Raw genomic sequence first — 16,795 nt, forward strand, 5'->3', positions numbered from 1 at the left:
AAAAAAAGCAAAATCTCACGGAGCTTCTCCTCTACATCCTCTGTCCCTGGAAAATGCAATTTCAGGGCAAAAGAGGTTGATTAAGTGAATGTCTTAAGTGTGAACTTTGATGGGTGTTGGTCATGAAACTGGACAATTTTATCCTTTACAGCTGCCTTATTGGGTGCACGTTTTAGATCATCAGCTGACTCCTCCTTACTTCCAGACGATGGTGGTTTACCGGGGGACTTTGATGTGCCAAGTGGGGTCAACATGGGCCGTAGGCGATCACGTGCAGTACTCTATCAGCTCTCTGGCCACTACAAGCCTGAGAAAGTTAAGACTAAACTGAAATTGAACAATGTGAGTGTCAATATTTGAATTCTATCCTACTTTTTGTTTAGACCATTTTATGTCCTGCACTTCTCTTCCCCCCATCACTTTTTAAAGTGTGATATTCATTCCCAACAATGCTCCAGTCAATCTGGAAGAGTATATTCCTATTCTTCTGGAGTTAGAAACTAAGGAGAGCATGGGAAAATGGCGTGACTTGTGATAATTTTCCATTTAATCGACAAACACTGTCCTGTGGTTTGAGGGAGATTGAACAAAGTTTCCTGATTAACACCCCCACAAACATTCTTCACTGGCAATTGCTGGGAAAATAACCAACAGAATACTTTTCATCAGAGTTGGAAATTACAGATAGATCAAAGTTCAAAGCTATATCCAAATGTAATAATTAATTAATTAATCCCATAAAATATTTTAATTCCATCGTGTTCTTTAATTGGTTAAAATTGCGATCGCTTTTCAATTTTAGTTAATCATAGAACGCATTGAAAGTCAGATATTTTGTGAAATTGAATAAATAGGGGAAAGTGTCCATGCTTCATACCATTGGAACCATCGTAATGAGTACATTTTTCCTATGTTTCTCAATAAATGTGACTCTGCAATATATTTTAAAAACTGGCCACTTTCCCATAGTTTTTAAAATATGGTTGCGATGAGTCACATATATATATTGTTAAACAGAAAATTTAATCATTAAGAAACTTCCAATGGTATCAAGCATAGGTACTTTCCCCTATTTAATTACGGTAGAGTCAGCCCTTTTGGCCATGTAAGCACTTTTGACCACATAAAGTAAAATCACATTGTAAGGCAATTATGACTTTATTTAGAACAGGAAAATGGGTCTTATTTCGTGACCTCTAATCTAACGAATCAGAAAACCATATTTGATTTTGTATCGACTTGATTAATTCTAGGTTATTGAAAGAAATTCTCGTCAAGGTAAACAATCACTAAAAAACATGGGATTCTTAAGAAACTTGTTAATGTTAAGAGAAATTGTTTTACTTTATTTCATATTTTTGATGAAAATATTTGATGTTATTCAATAAAAGTCGATTTCTTAATTAACTAAATTTTATTGTGATATCATCCTTAATAAGATTTTCTAACAAATTAAATGAAAATTGGATGTGGCTAAAAGAGCTTACTTTTTTCGGCTGCGTAAGTACAATTGGCCATTCATTTTCCCATACATTTTACACGCGGCACACCTCGCGGATTTCAGTAAAAACAATCGTGACTTTTGACTGATTTTTACATCAAATAGAAAATGTGTAAAAGGTCGTTTAAAATACTCTAATAATCACATAAAATTGGTGTTAAATAAGAATAGGACTTGTACTGTGTATTTGTGAAAGTTTTCGAAAGCTATTTCTTCTGTTATTTTATTAAAATTATATTGGAAACAAGTGGCCAAAAGTGCTTACACACAATGGCCAAAAGTTCTTACAAAGTGGCCAAAAGTACTGAAATATGCATAGTTGCATAAAATGCATTTTTCAGTAAAATATCCAAAAAAAAATTTGGGAATTCTGTTGGATTATTAGGAAGAAAAGGCTTTAAGTTATCTTTGTACAAAATTTCATTTTATTTAAATAAAGATTATAAATATTACAAGCACATGAAACCTTAAAGTGGCCAAAAGTACTTACTCCACCCTATATCTGGATAATATTTTACAACGAAGGATACTAAAACTAATCTGTATATCTGTAATTCAACAATTACATTTTCCATCAACTTTAATTTATCAAATTTAAAACGAAAACGTATCCTATATCAATATAGAATTATGGATTATTTTCAGTGTAATACGAAGTTTATTTCTTCTATGTGTCTTAGCTTTCTTTTTTATTTTTGAAAATCGAGCGAATTAATGTATAGTAAAATATATTTTTATTAAAACTTTAATTAAAAAATATCTAAAATAAATAAAGAAATCTGCTCAATTAGCTTAATCCAGAGTTAGTAACCATATTTATTGAAACAGCTTAAAATTTACATCGACAATTGATATTTATATAATTTTTGAGATTTAATTTTTTTTTTAAGACTTATGGATTTTTTTTCGCAGAATCCATCGAGATTAAAGGTATATTGAAAAGTATAGTAATGATACGGAGATATACATCGCTTATAAAATTTTCACTTTCATTTTTCATTAATTTTTGAATTTTAGCACGCTTTTATTCTATTTTAGACGCAATTAAGAATTAAAAAGGGGAAATGAATGGGGCACATTTGAATTAAGGTACCTTTTAAATCGCGCATTTTTCTCCTATTTTTGAATGAAAGTGGACCTGACTATGACATAATTTCGCTCCATAAACCAATTGTGAAGCTAAAATACGTCATGATAAGATGCTGAGTTCTATTTAAAAATTAAAGAAAAATGCACAGTTTCAAAGGTACTCTAATTCAAAGGTGCCCCATTTTCTCCTATAGCTACAATAATTTTATCATCCGAATATTTTTCTTCAAAAAGCTTTCATTTCAAATACTAGAGAAATAGGGTCATAGACAACCCCATGAGACAATGAAATTTTTTGCGAATTGTTTTTCTTCTTTAATCTTTTACGAATTTAGGTCTTAAAACTAGAAAATTAAAAACTTATCCTAACACAAAATTATCTCTATTCTTTAACTGCAATTTGAGGTTTTGGTCTAGAATTTTACAGAATATCTCTTTTCTATCTAACCCTTTTGCTTTGGGACATTTTCACAGAATCTTCTGCACTCAACGGACGCCCCTCTTCCGGAGTACAAGACTCAAGCCGTGAAGAAATCCCGCTTCATCTTGTCCCACTATGGCATGTTCAAGGGATGCTGGGACTGGCTCATTCTCGTGGCAACGTTCTATGTTGCCGTTGCTGTACCATACAATGCAGCCTTTGTCAAGACGGATCGCATGACAATGGCCTCAGACGTTATAGTGGAGGCTCTTTTTATTGTAGGTAAGTTTTTATTTGCTATACACTTTCTCCTCTATAGCCATTTCTCAGTAATTTAATTTAATATACTTTTAGTGCAGTTTTTTTTGGAAAATATTTTCAATAACAAGAAGCTTTAGTTTTTTCTCCAGTATATTTATTTATAGCATTTATCTTAATATTCGCTTAGAAAAAAAATGCAAATCTTCCAAATCTTATTTTATTATCATAAATTATATTTGGAGTACTACAAATTTGATTTTTATTACCTGGAAAATGTAAAAATGCGTAAGAAAAGTTGTTTCAAAAACATTTTCGGAAAGCCATAAAAAAGAATTATTGCAAGTTTCCTGAAAATTCATGAGGGCCTTTTGGAAGGGTAAAACATCCTTACAAATTCATTAATGCAGCTTGAATGGGTTTTTGTCTGTCTCGGAAACGCGTTAAAATTCAAACAGTCCACCAAAATCCCATCAACTAAAAGCACCGTGGAATGCTTTAAAGCTATTAAAGATGGATTTTTTGTGGATTTACATTTGCGTCTACCAGTTTATTCACATTCTTCAGGAAAAGACAGAAAAAAAGGAAGAGAGATTAGGAAATTTAATGCCTTCCCTCGGTGTCGCAAATTTCCTCAACTTTGCAAAAGAATAAATTTTGGAATAAGAGGTTTTGTCCTTATTTCTTGTTTACAATTGCTTCCTACTTGGGAATGACTCCTTGAGCTTTGAATTTTTAATGACGGAAGTCATTTATTTGAATCAAGAGCTTGAGATATAATTTGTTCAGAATTAGGACAAAAAAAAAAGAAGTTTAGGCAAGAGATTTTAGAAGTTGAAAAAAATTGACACAAAAGAAGACAACAAAATTTAAAAAAAAGTTTTCTTCATAGAAATGCTAATGATAATGGTTCTATGAGTTGTTTCTTTTATGCTTTCGACATGAGCTTTTGAGGAAAATGTTGGTTCACCTCATAAAGTTTGCAGTTTAAATAGAATTTTCATTCGACTTGTATGAGACATTTTCCAAAATGAATTAACAAACATTTATGAAGACAATCACAAATATTTGAAAACTAAAATAATAATTTCGTGTATATTTAAGTTTTTGCCTCCCAGGAGAAAAAAAGCTTTTAGTATTTTTCATTTATTCACAAAAACACCTGTGATATAATATAGTTTTCCACCATAAAGCTTTCTCTATATTCTTTATTAAAAAAAATATCATAAAATCCTACTGTGACAGGAGCTAATACGGTTTCACTGTTTTATGAGCTTATGAAAGCAAAAAAGATAATCTTGCACAAACAAACAACACTATCAAAGAACTTTCCAAAATAATCGTCTGACACGACCAGATGTTTTTTTTTTAGATGAGTGGATCTTTTTTATATTATGTATCACATATATATGTATTTTAGAAAATATAAACTCAGCTCTGATGCTCTCTCCTCCTAATGCTCTCTAAATATTAAGTTTCAAACATATTGACGGTTGAAACTAAACAACAGTAAGGAATTACACAAATAAAATATTAAAAAGATTAGTCAATTAATCTATCACAAATTTAAATACTGTTACACTTTGAATTTACATTAACCCTTTAGGGACGAGAAGGTCAAAAATCGAGGGTCAGAAAAAATCATGTTTTCTAACATTTTTGAGCTAAAGATGACTTTACAAGACTATAGGAAAAAAATTGTTTTTGGATCACCAGTAACCCAATCGTCCTTAAAAGGTTAAGTAAAAAAAATGTTCAAAGGTTTAAACTAAAACTATGTACAAACAAATAAATAACACTGTTTTCGGAATAGGTCTCGGTTTAACCCTTTAAGGACGATTGGGTCACCCGTGACCCATAGAGAAAATAATTTTTCCTGACTACCCGAAGTTATTTCTTTCTAATGTTTGTACATAATCACGAAGTAGAAAGATGTAGGAATCTAGGATATTTTCTACAAATCTCCAGCTATTTGCTATATTAAAAATATTTGAGCTAAAAAAAAACGAATTTTCACGTTGGTGCTTGAATTTTAATATTTTTAATATTTCTATTTTTTTAAGCAAAGACCTCTTGGGACTAGAAACAAAATATACATAATAATTCTCAACAAAGTAAAAATTATAGTTTATTAGTATTTTCAGGAAAGCTTTATAATTTTCATGGGTCATATATGACCCAATCGTCCATAAAGGTAAAAAACACCGAATCTGTCTCTAGTAGATTTTCCAAGATTTGAGGTTAGAATGTTTCATGTTTTTGTGTATGTGTGCGCAAAATAGTTAATTATTCGTGTAATATTGTGTGATATATCAATTACCTGAGATTTTCCAGTGCAATACTGACTGAAGAAGGTAATATTTTGATAATTTATGAGATACTTCTGCGTATATGTTGTAAATTCATAACTTTTTAATCTTGTAGATGACTTCAAAAATGGAAAAAAAAATCATGATCAATGAACCCGAAATCATCCACATATTATGTCCGGAAGATAGCGATAATGCCGAAATCTTGTCCTGAACGAAAGCGACAAAATATACTTGGAACAAGACGTGGATGAAGTGGACTTTGAAGTCTTCATTGAAAGCGCATCAACTCCGGAAGAACTCCTGGATCCACAGCAATGTACAACTGTACGTCTTAAATTCCCAGCGACAAACAACATTGCACCTATCCATTACCATCAAACATGTTTCGAAGAAAACTGAGTTGCACATGGTGCTATCAGAAAAGAAGATTATAAGACCAATTGTATTTGTGAGGCATGCGACATTTATCTCTGTGTTACCTTACCAGTATGCGAAATTTGTTTCGATGAATATCATAAAAATTAAAAATGAAGTAAACAATAACACTAATAATTTTATAAAAAATTATTGTTTTTGTGTACCAGTCTTCAAGATTCTTTGAGACCAAAAATTAAAAGAGATTTTTTAACATTAATTTTTGATGGTTTTAATTTTTACTCGTACTCTAAATATTTTTTTTTATTATTACAAATATATTCAAGTTATTTATCCTTCAAAAATAACAGAGCAAACGAGTAAACTATTCGTCTGGAAAATTTTGTGCTTTTTTACCTTTATGGACGATTGGGTCATATATGACTCATAGTTTTCCAGGACTCCTAGGGATGGAAAAATTTCTTTTTAACCGTAAATCTCTTATTTAGGCTAAAATATCGAGGGAAACTTGGTTTCATTGAATTTCGCTCAGCGGAAAGCTTCTCGTCCTTAAAGAGTTAATCTAAAAATTCGAGCATTACAGTTTTCCAATTCATCTTTTTACGAAATATTCTTTTTCTTACCTATTTTGCAAATGTTAGAAATATCACACATCTGTTGCTTTCTTAATTAATAATATCGGTAAGAGACATAGATTTGTGGTTATCAGCTATGATTTTATATATTAAACTGAATATCAAAATATAAGCAAAACAATGCAAATTCACTCCTCTTTGCCATTTTATAAGATTCACATTGCAGTTTCTAAACCATTGACAAACTAACTTAAAAAAAACTGGCTTTTAGGCCCCTATGATACAAATTCTGAGTTGAGTCTTAGGACTTGCTGTCATTAAATGATTTCCAACGCTCACAGGATGTTCCAGAGAATCAACTAATTCTGAGATTTTTTCTAAACTTTTTTTTACAAATATCAAAGTAAAACCTTTTACATATTTCTTATTTGTTACAAAACTCGTTTGATGTTCTTCTCTTTCTGCACTATAAAAACAAATGAAAAAAAATAATGAATGTTTCTAAGAAAATAATTTAGTTTATAATTCAAATAATAATTATTAATTTAAAAAAAAGATAGTTTAATTTTAATTTATCATATTCTCTTTCCACTAAAGTTATCAAAATCTCAATAACATCAACGTTGATTCCTTTCAATTTTCAAAGAGTGATATAGGTAGGCACTTAATATTAAAGTTTTGTGTTTTTATAAACACAACTTCTTTTAAAATCTTCACAGACTAATCAGCAATGTCGCGAAAAAAACGTTTTATAAAATTCCACGACTCTTCATAACATTAATGACACTGAAATTTTTAATAGTGGAATGTAGGCATGGTCCGCATAGAGTGAACCTTCGAATCATACAAATTTTCTTTTTCTTTGCAAGGAACTCGTTTACTATTTCTCATCTCGTCTCAATACGTTAATAATTTATCTATCATATGGCTAAGAAATGATAAACTAGCTCTTTACGAACAAAGAGAAAATTCGCATCGTTTGAAGGTTTACTGTGCGCAGACCATGTCTACATTCCACTACTATTATTATTCAAAACCGAATGTATTCATTTATTCACCGTGACTCTAATTATTATGTGAAATTAAAGTTCATGAAATTCTAACGCAATATCTTTGGTTCTAAGAGACACATTTATATGATTATCTCTTGCTCAAATGAAAGAAATAGCAAGTAGTCTACAACCCTGTTAAAAGATTGTCCGACAAGGTTTAAAGGTGATATAGTAAAGTATTAGGCAATTAATGTGTTTAAACCATAAATGCATCAAAACTGCCATTTTAGTAGAAAAGAGTCAACACAAAAGTTTTCAAAAACAATTTTCCATCACCGTTTATGTCCTATGGCTAAAAAAGCTTTCCCCCACGATAACGTATAAAATTCAATCTCACATGAAATTTAAAACAGGTAGAGATTTTATGTTTCCACTCTGAAACCTCTCTCAACTTTCTTCTCTTTTGCAGATATTATATTAAATTTCCGGACAACGTACGTGTCTCGTAAGGGCGAAGTGGTGTCGGATTCAAAAGCGATAGCCCTAAATTATCTGAAGGGGTGGTTCGTAGTAGATCTCCTGGCCGCCCTCCCTTTTGACCATCTCTATGCCAGTGACCTGTACAGTGGGGAAGAGTCCCACATCCATCTCGTGAAACTCACGCGATTGCTGAGGCTGGCCAGGTTGCTGCAGAAGATGGATCGTTACTCTCAGTACACCGCCATGATTCTCACCCTCCTTATGCTGTGTTTCTCACTTGTTGCTCACTGGCTAGCGTGCATTTGGTTCGTGATAGCTGAAAAGGAGAGAATGTACAACGACATTGACTGGGATATTGGTAAGTCTGAAAGCGCAATATATTTCTTTTAGGGGGCGGGGGGGGGGGGTAAAGGGGGCAAATGATTTACTGACCTGTTACTTTTTGAGCGCTAAATCAAATGAGTCACATTTACGGTACAAGATGGGTTTGTTTTTTTTATTGTATCCGTTTTTTTTCATCAGTGTATAGTTAAAGATGAACCGTTTCAATAGTACTAAGTCTTGAATCTCCTTGTTAACCCTCATTTGTCCTTTGAATGATTTTTAATAAAACCTTTCTTATTTCCATTTTATATGGAGAACTCTTACTGTGTTAACACACTTCCACATTAAAATTTTAATATGATTCACATTAATTGTCGGTGGTGAGAGTCCAAATGTGTAATTTGTGTGTTTGAATCATTTTATATTCAAAATTTGATCTATTTGTTGATAAAAAGGTAAACTTGGCCCGCAAAATTTGATATAAATTGATTTATAGCGTTAATGCGAAAAATTAATGCGATTTTCTCTTTAATTTTTTAATGTGAAAAATATTTATGCTTTAGATAAATTTAAACTTATTTTTGCAGGCCAAGTCCACTTCTTTATCAATAAATAGAAAAAACCCCAAATATTAAGTGACTCAAAGATACGAATAACATATTCGGACGCTCACAAGCGACAATTAATGTGAATCACATTAAAATTTTAATGTGCAAGTGTGATAACGCCGTTAGAAACGTTTTATGCGTTTTATGTATCAGCTTTATTTTGAACTTTGCTTTTCCTTGACCTCAGAGTAACCTTAAATTATTAAAAATTTAAGGTTAAGTGATTAAAAATTTATTTAATTCAAGTTCGCAACACGTGGAAGTAAAATATTTAAATTATATTTTCTAGATTTTCATTTCAAAATTATAAATATTCAATTGTTGTTCGGGCCTGATTTTCGGAGAGCTTTTTGAAAAAAAACCCACTCTACAATGGGCAAAATTATTCAAAATATATTCGTTTGAAATCATCTGAATTCATCTGTAAAACCAAACATTTCCAATTAGCAGATGAGTTAAAATCATATTTAAACGAAGGATTTTTAATTTCAATTATTACAGACGAAACACGGTGAAAATTTCAAAATTTTTGAATAAAAATTCAAGAAAATATAAGTTTAAATCTTAAGTAAATATAAGTTTAAGATTTTGAATGAAGTACAAATGAATGAAGAATAGGGGAATGTTGGCATGGTTCGCACAGAGTGAACCTTCAACTCTTTGTTTGCAAAGAGCTAGTTTGTCATTTCTTAGCCATAAGATAGATAATTATTAAGCTCATGAAACGAGATGAGAAATGGTAAGTGAGCTCTTTGCAAACAAAGAGAAAATTCTCATCGTTTGAAGGTTCACTCTGTACGAACCATGCCTACATACCCCTAAATGGCATAACATGCAGCATAATTTATCTATAAATATTGTTTACGATACCATTAAAGAAAAAGCTTGCTTGACAGTAAACAAATATGTGCTGTGCATGTGCAATTAGTATCATTCGCAGTTTACTATACCTCAAGGGCTAAGAAGGGTTAAATTTCTTTTAGAATTTCCTTCAGAGCCCTCTTTGTGGTCAATGCCACGTGTGTGTTCGCCCTAAGAAAAAGAAAATAACATTTGGGACTAAAAGGAAAATTTTCAATGACCAAGTTTTTTCCCCCTATTCAGCTAGAATCGATCCCGTAAGTGACTTTTGATTTATTTGCCAACAATGAAATATTAAGCGAAAGTTTCCCTTCTGAAACTCAATTTAATCCTAGAAATTTTCCCTCCGTGTGCCTTGTCCTTCTCTTTTCGACTTTCACTTTTCGCACAATATCTCAGAGGTTTTTTTTTCCTTCAGGTGTTGGCTTTCGTGAGAATTTTCAGCAAAAGATGCTAGCACATTTTCAAAGGCACTGTTGGCAAATTACAAGTTTATCACTTTTGTATGTTTGGATGGCACCATCCACTTAATGCCACAAGAATTGTCCCATTTTGTCTGCCTCCAAAAACCCTCGCGCGTTTAACTAATAAAATGGATAACATGTAAATGTAATGGTTGGATGAAGGGTGTAATTAGCTCTTCACCCATTTACTCAAATACTCCCAGTGCTCCACAAATTTCATCTGACATGCTCATTTACTGCACTAGGAAGGTTCCCATCCTCAATGGAAGAGGGTGACTGTGAAAGGGTTAATTTATCTAACAGAATTTCTTCTCGCAGCTTGTCCCTGTAAACTCCACAAAACACCTCGGGGAAAAATGGTTGAAAAAACTGAAAGATGTTTCTCCAGTGTTGATTCTTCACTCATGAGATTAATCTTACTTATTTTAGCTACACGAGAGAAGACAGTTGTGTTGAATATTTTATGTAAAACTATTTTATTTGCAAGAGCAACATTAAAATTCATTGAAATTAGGTTGCAATGTATGCTCTTGCACCACCATCTGTGATGATAGGGATACTTTAATAATTTCTTATAAAACTTTAATAAATTTGTGTGGGTATGCAGTAACTTCAATCCATTAATTAGCCCCCAATCATTATAGAAGTGTATTTTATTTCACTAAAATAATGAGTTTGCTATACATAGAATTTTTTATTTGCTCGAATACTACCAAGAGATAAACATATTTCCTAAATTTTGTTGTTACTTTTATATTTTACCCTTTATCTTTTTTACCTCCAGAGGTATACCATAATTTCGCAAAAGTAATGATTTCAGGAAAAGGCGAAACAATTAAGGATATAGATTTATAGATACTTTACCTTCGGTGGCTCTATATAAATTGACATAATGTAAGGTAAATGAAGCATGTATCAACCATGAATGTTGGATCGTTACCCCAAAGTAAAATGATGTTTTTGAAAATTTATTCTTGCTTTTCTGAAATGTTCCGAATAAATTATTTGGAACACTAGAATATAATAAAAAACATCTTTAAAATAATTAGAAAGAAGGGGGTTGAGTAATTTCAATAATGCATAATTTTTAAAGTTTAAATAAAATGTTGGAACGAAAATTATGCGTAAGTAATAAATTTTCCATTCAGAAACTTTAGGATCGGCTTTAATCTACAGTAGAGTTCCTCAAATTTGAACATTCTAGGGGTATAGATGACATTTCTCACTCCTCAAATTTGAGCACCATTTTCAAAAACGTAACGGATTTCATATAAAATTCACTTTCCCTAGATTAAGAAAAATAAATTAAGAGAATTTATCAAAAAATTTATTGTTAAAAATAGATATAATTTGATGAGAAAATTAATATATAATACGGTAAACTAGGGCACTACCAAACATGGGGTAGCACCAAACACTGCGATTTTTTATCAGATATTTGACTTCCCAAGACAAGACCTATATGCTAGGCACTATAAAGATGCTTGTCCACTGAAAAAATGGTTGAGATATTCCAAATAGTTTAACAATGAAAATGAGTGTTTGGTGCTACCCCGTGTTTAGTGGTGCCCCAGTTTCCCCTACAATGATATTGAGGAAACACCAGAGAAAAATAGTTATAACTCAGACTCCACAGAAAATTTCTTTTACATAACCCCATATTTTACTTTTTGTATTCAACCGTCTTTCAAATTTGAGGAGTTTAAATTTGAGGAACTCGACTGTAGTTCAACCGATTCAATATCAATTTAGCGTAAACAAGAGTACAAGTTGCCGAGATGAGGTACCTTCGGGCGGTTAAGGAAATCACTCGTCGAGATCCAATGAGGAATGTAGCCGTTCGTGAAGAACTAAGGGCCTTAACAGACCTGAGGATTAGCCGAGAGACGGCTTAGCATAATTATATTCGACATAATGGTTAAACTTCATTTCCATCATTTTCCGCTAAATCATCTCTTGGCTTAAGTCGTAAGTGTATCTAGGGCATAAGAGTCGAGGGCCTGCTTCTTCGGGTTTAGAGATCACAACTTCGATGGTATGGACATGTTCAGCCCATGGATAGAAAAAGATTCCCCAGAAGAGCTATGCAAGCCATTGTGAGGGGGCATCGATCTCGAGGCAGACCTAGGGCAAGGTGGCTGAATCAAATTCAGAATCTTGCCTTGGAACGCCTTGGAATCGAACCCGAACATCTTCCTGAAGTGGCGGAAGATCGACAAGCGTGGGTTGCTAATTTGTAAGTCATGGGCCCGTGACCACAATAGGGATAAGCCGTTGAAAATAATGATGATGATGATTTAACGTAAATCAATACACATCCAACTACCAGGAAGAAAAGTTTCCGATATTTATTTCAGTTAGACCACTCTGCTTATTTTCTTTCGCCATTGATACCCAGCGAGAGTTTTCTCAACTTTTACTAATTAGAGATTTTTGCTTAATATCATGCATTTAATATCGACTTTCATCTTTATAGGAAAACGTAATCCATTTCACTCTTTTCAATTCGAGAAACATTTATTTACACAGTATAAGTTTTCAAATGCTTAATGGAGTGGAAAATTCATTTTGAGTGAAGTAATGAAAATTTTCACTCATCTTTATGGGAAATGTGAATTTTGAACAGTTTGTTGCAAAATGAATTTACTTTTGTCATCCAATGAGTCTGGAAAACGTGCAGAAGAGCTTGAAAAATGGGAGTTTGTCGGAGACACACTTGAGAAGAAAAACTTATCTTTTGTCTAACTTCTGCTGAAAATAATTAATGACAAAAAGAGACATTGCTGCAATTTTTATTAGCGAATTTACAGTCTTATTCAGAATGATTAATATTTCAGTGAAGAATATTTTAAGTTTTATGGAACGAAAGAGTGATCTATGGTTTGTTTTTTTTTCTATATACTTCTAACAATATCATTAAATTATTCTTTCCTTTGCACAGAAAAACATCGTGTAATTTGCAATTTTCAGTCTATCTTTTAAATTTTTAAAGTGATCTAAAAAATATTATAACGCGGAAGACTTGCATTTATAGATCGAGTATTTTACTAGACTTATTGAGGCACTTAAATGTGGTCTTGAGATCATCCTTAAATGTTAGAATTAAAGAACAGCTTACAAAAAGTATGGGTGAACAGTTATTCGTACTTATGGTAAATTAATATTGGCCATTAAAAAAGAAAGTTCTCATCCATTTCCTGATCATCACCGCAATCTTTAAACGCGAATATCTCGTAAACTAGAAGAGATAGACCCCAAAAGTTGGCATCAAAAAAATTCCTTTAAAGGCATATATTGTATGCAAATCTTTAAACGCGAATATCTCGTAAACTAGAAGAGATAGACCCCCAAAAGTTGGCATCAAAAAAATTCCTTTAAAGGCATATATTGTATGCAAATCTTTAAACGCGAATATCTCGTAAACTAGAAGAGATAGACCCCCAAAAGTTGGCATCAACAAAAAATTTTTTAGGCATATTTTGTATGCAAATCTTTAAACGCGAATATCTCGTAAACTAGAAAAGATAGACCCCCAAAAATTGGCATCAAAAAAATTTTTTAGGCATATATTGTATGCAAATCTTTAAACGCGAATATCTCGTAAACTAGAGGAGATAGACCCCCAAAAGTTGGCATCAAAAAAATTTTTTTAGACGTATATTGTATGCAAATCTTTAAACGCGAATATCTCGTAAACTAATAAAGTACTTCTTGATGAAATTTTTCTGAAACTATAATAAGGAAAAACTTTTAACTTCTCAAAGTAAAACCTTTCAAGTGCAACATATAGAGAAATGTTGGCATGGTTCGCACAGAGTGGGCCTTCAAACAACGCAAATTTTCTCTTTATTTGCAATGAGCTAGTTCGTCATTTCATCGCCATAAGATAGATAATTATTAAGCTCTTATGAAACGAGATGAGAAATGGTAAGTCAGCTCTTTGCAAACAAAGAGAAAATTCGCATCTTTTGAAGGTTCACTCTGTGCGAACCATGCCTACATTTCCCTACTCCCTACACTTTTGTGAAGTCATCAGCAAATTTTCCAGCAATTAACCCGGTCAATTCCAAAACACTAACAGCAGTAGTAGTTATGAGTTCACTTCCACTCGAGATAAAGACAATGCGGCAAACATGGAATATCAAGTGATGACCAGAAGGTTCAATTAATTGATTAAATCCCACCATCATTGTCACATATAAATACGTTCCAATTATCTCTAGAATGTGTTTCAATTTCAATTGAGCCAAAGAGTGAATTTGAGTGACAACAAAATGATGGGAGAGCGAGAGTTTAAAATTAATGTGATTGGTAATTCAGCAATTGGGAGGAAATTATTGTCTTCCTTATTAGTTAATTTTGTATACTCTTCTATAGAATCAATTTGGTTATGAGTATCCTGCTGGGTTTTATCTACTCTAGGAGGACATCAATGAAATTTTCATGATGGAAAATGACCTTCTTTTTTGCCTTCTTTCGCGGTTAAATGTAATGTATGAAGAAAAGCCATTCGGTAAACGATGATGTGACCATAAAAATTATACGATGATTTCTATCTTTTCACAAACAATTTTCCCATGTTTCGTTTGTTTTTAGGAGCCATGAGACTCCCATAAGTAAAGCGTCCTCCAGAGAGTTTATTCGCCTCTCCTTGGTATTCATCCTGAGTAACTTTTGTTAGATACAATTTCACCTGAATAGCTTTGGGGAAAATTCTATAGTGCTCATACTGCAAATGAGAATCAAATGAGCTTCTTCATTTCAAATTGATAGTGCTTACTATTCCACGTTTATTTTCAAGCATAATACAGTAACTAATTTTAGCTGGAAGCATATATGGGATTTTCTGTGCATGAAAAGCTTATTGATAGGGTATTCCAAGCTTAAATTTCATTTAGCTTTCCTAAAGAACAAAGGTTGATATTTCCAATACTCCCACGCTAATCAATTTTTTTTTGCTAACAAAATTAATAATAAGCTTTTTTGAATCACTAACTGCTGTGGCTTCCGGTTTTAGGATTCTTCATTTGCTTGGGATAAAAAAAAATCAAAAAAAAGTTTTACTGAAAAGCCAAATACATTTCCTATCCAGTGAACAGGGATAGAACTGTAATCATGAATTTCCGTAATGTGGGAAAAAAAAGAAAATTCTCTAGGAAAGCTCTCTGTATGAAAGTTCTTTGATTTGAGAATAGAAAAATCCACATTTGATAAGATTTCTTGCAACTTCATTCACAATTTTCCTGAATGGAAAATACAATATTTGCATTTTCCATCTATGGTTGCACACTGGAAAAAAAGCTTCCAGACGCTCTTCAAAAGGATTTCTATAGCTACACGCAAGACATATACATTTCGGGTACATAAGAAAGAATAAAAGAGAGCATCATGATAAATGGGATAGGAAAGAGGGAAAATGAATTTTTACCTTTTTCTTGATTGATATCGATGTACAAAATGTACGATAGGGAGGTTACTTTTCTGGCTGTTTCATTGGTACAGCGATAATGTTTAATGCATGGTCGTTGGCAGAATAGTTAAATTCATTGAGATATATACATCCCCCACATTTATCAGAATTATTTTACTACACCCACATACACTTTCACATCAATATCAGTTGAGATTTCATACAATTTTCAGAACAGCCTTTCAGCTTTTCAACTTGATGAATGATTAGGGGGATGATAATCCATCAAGAACACTAGTTTCTGCTCAATTATTGCCACCGAAATTTTCTACAATGTTATAGAAATGAGATATTGTAAAGAATCTCAACTGCCTAAATTTAGATTATTTTGGGAAAGGGTTATTAAACAAGACAGTTTCTCAGTGAGGTTTATTGCTATGATAAAATAAAATTTAATAATTCTTAAACTATAAATGAGTATTGGAGCACAGAAACACGGTGAAAAATTTACATAAAATCTTTAAAATTTGCTTATGGCCAGCGCACAATAACTTTTGTTTGTAAACATTGTTTTCAAAAATTTCCCGTGAGAATGAGCGAGATGACTAGATGTATATCTCACTTACTCTCATTCAAATGTCAAAAACGTGTTTACTAAACAAAAGATATTGTGCGTTGGGTATTACAATGACGTAACTATTTTTGAAAGGACAATGGGCAAAAATGTATGGGAGCTGGTCCAACCCTTCGCCAGAGATAAGAGTAGGCCCATTTTGTAGGTGTTGGTGTATGACTTAAAAACTGTCTAGACCCAAGTCAAAAATGACTGTCAGTCCTTGAGAAATTAGCGATATCTTTCTGAAAATTCACAAGTTTGATATTTTATTTATTGAAAACGGCTTAACCGATCTTAATGAAATTCGGGTCAACGTTAATGTGCGACCTAAGCTTTAAATATATATTTTTAGATTTTATCTTTGACTGCTCTATCTGGTGGCTCCCATATAAACTAATCGCGTTTTAAACCTTTAAGGACGATTGGAACACCGGTGTCCCATAAAGAAAATAATTTTTCCTGACTACCTAAAGTTATGTTTTTTGTTATGTCTGTACATAATTGTAAAG

The 16,795-nt window shown here is 32.3% G+C and overlaps 1 protein-coding gene across 6 annotated transcripts in view; it reads left to right on the forward strand.

Moving 5' to 3' along the window:
- The window catches only part of LOC129804241 (potassium voltage-gated channel subfamily H member 8), a 130,361-nt gene that overhangs the window by 83,840 nt on the left and 29,726 nt on the right, over positions 1-16,795 (forward strand). For 5 of the 6 annotated variants that reach the window (XM_055851377.1, XM_055851378.1, XM_055851379.1 and 2 more), the window contains 3 exons: positions 152-342; positions 3,065-3,293; positions 7,993-8,361. In XM_055851377.1, coding sequence (XP_055707352.1) covers positions 152-342; positions 3,065-3,293; positions 7,993-8,361 — 789 coding nt within the window. The remainder of the gene's footprint in view (positions 1-151; positions 343-3,064; positions 3,294-7,992; positions 8,362-16,795) is intronic. The other variant, XM_055851376.1, reaches the window with a different exon arrangement.

Source organism: Phlebotomus papatasi, chromosome 2 (assembly GCF_024763615.1).
Source record: "Phlebotomus papatasi isolate M1 chromosome 2, Ppap_2.1, whole genome shotgun sequence".
NCBI classification, from domain to species: domain Eukaryota; kingdom Metazoa; phylum Arthropoda; class Insecta; order Diptera; family Psychodidae; genus Phlebotomus; species Phlebotomus papatasi.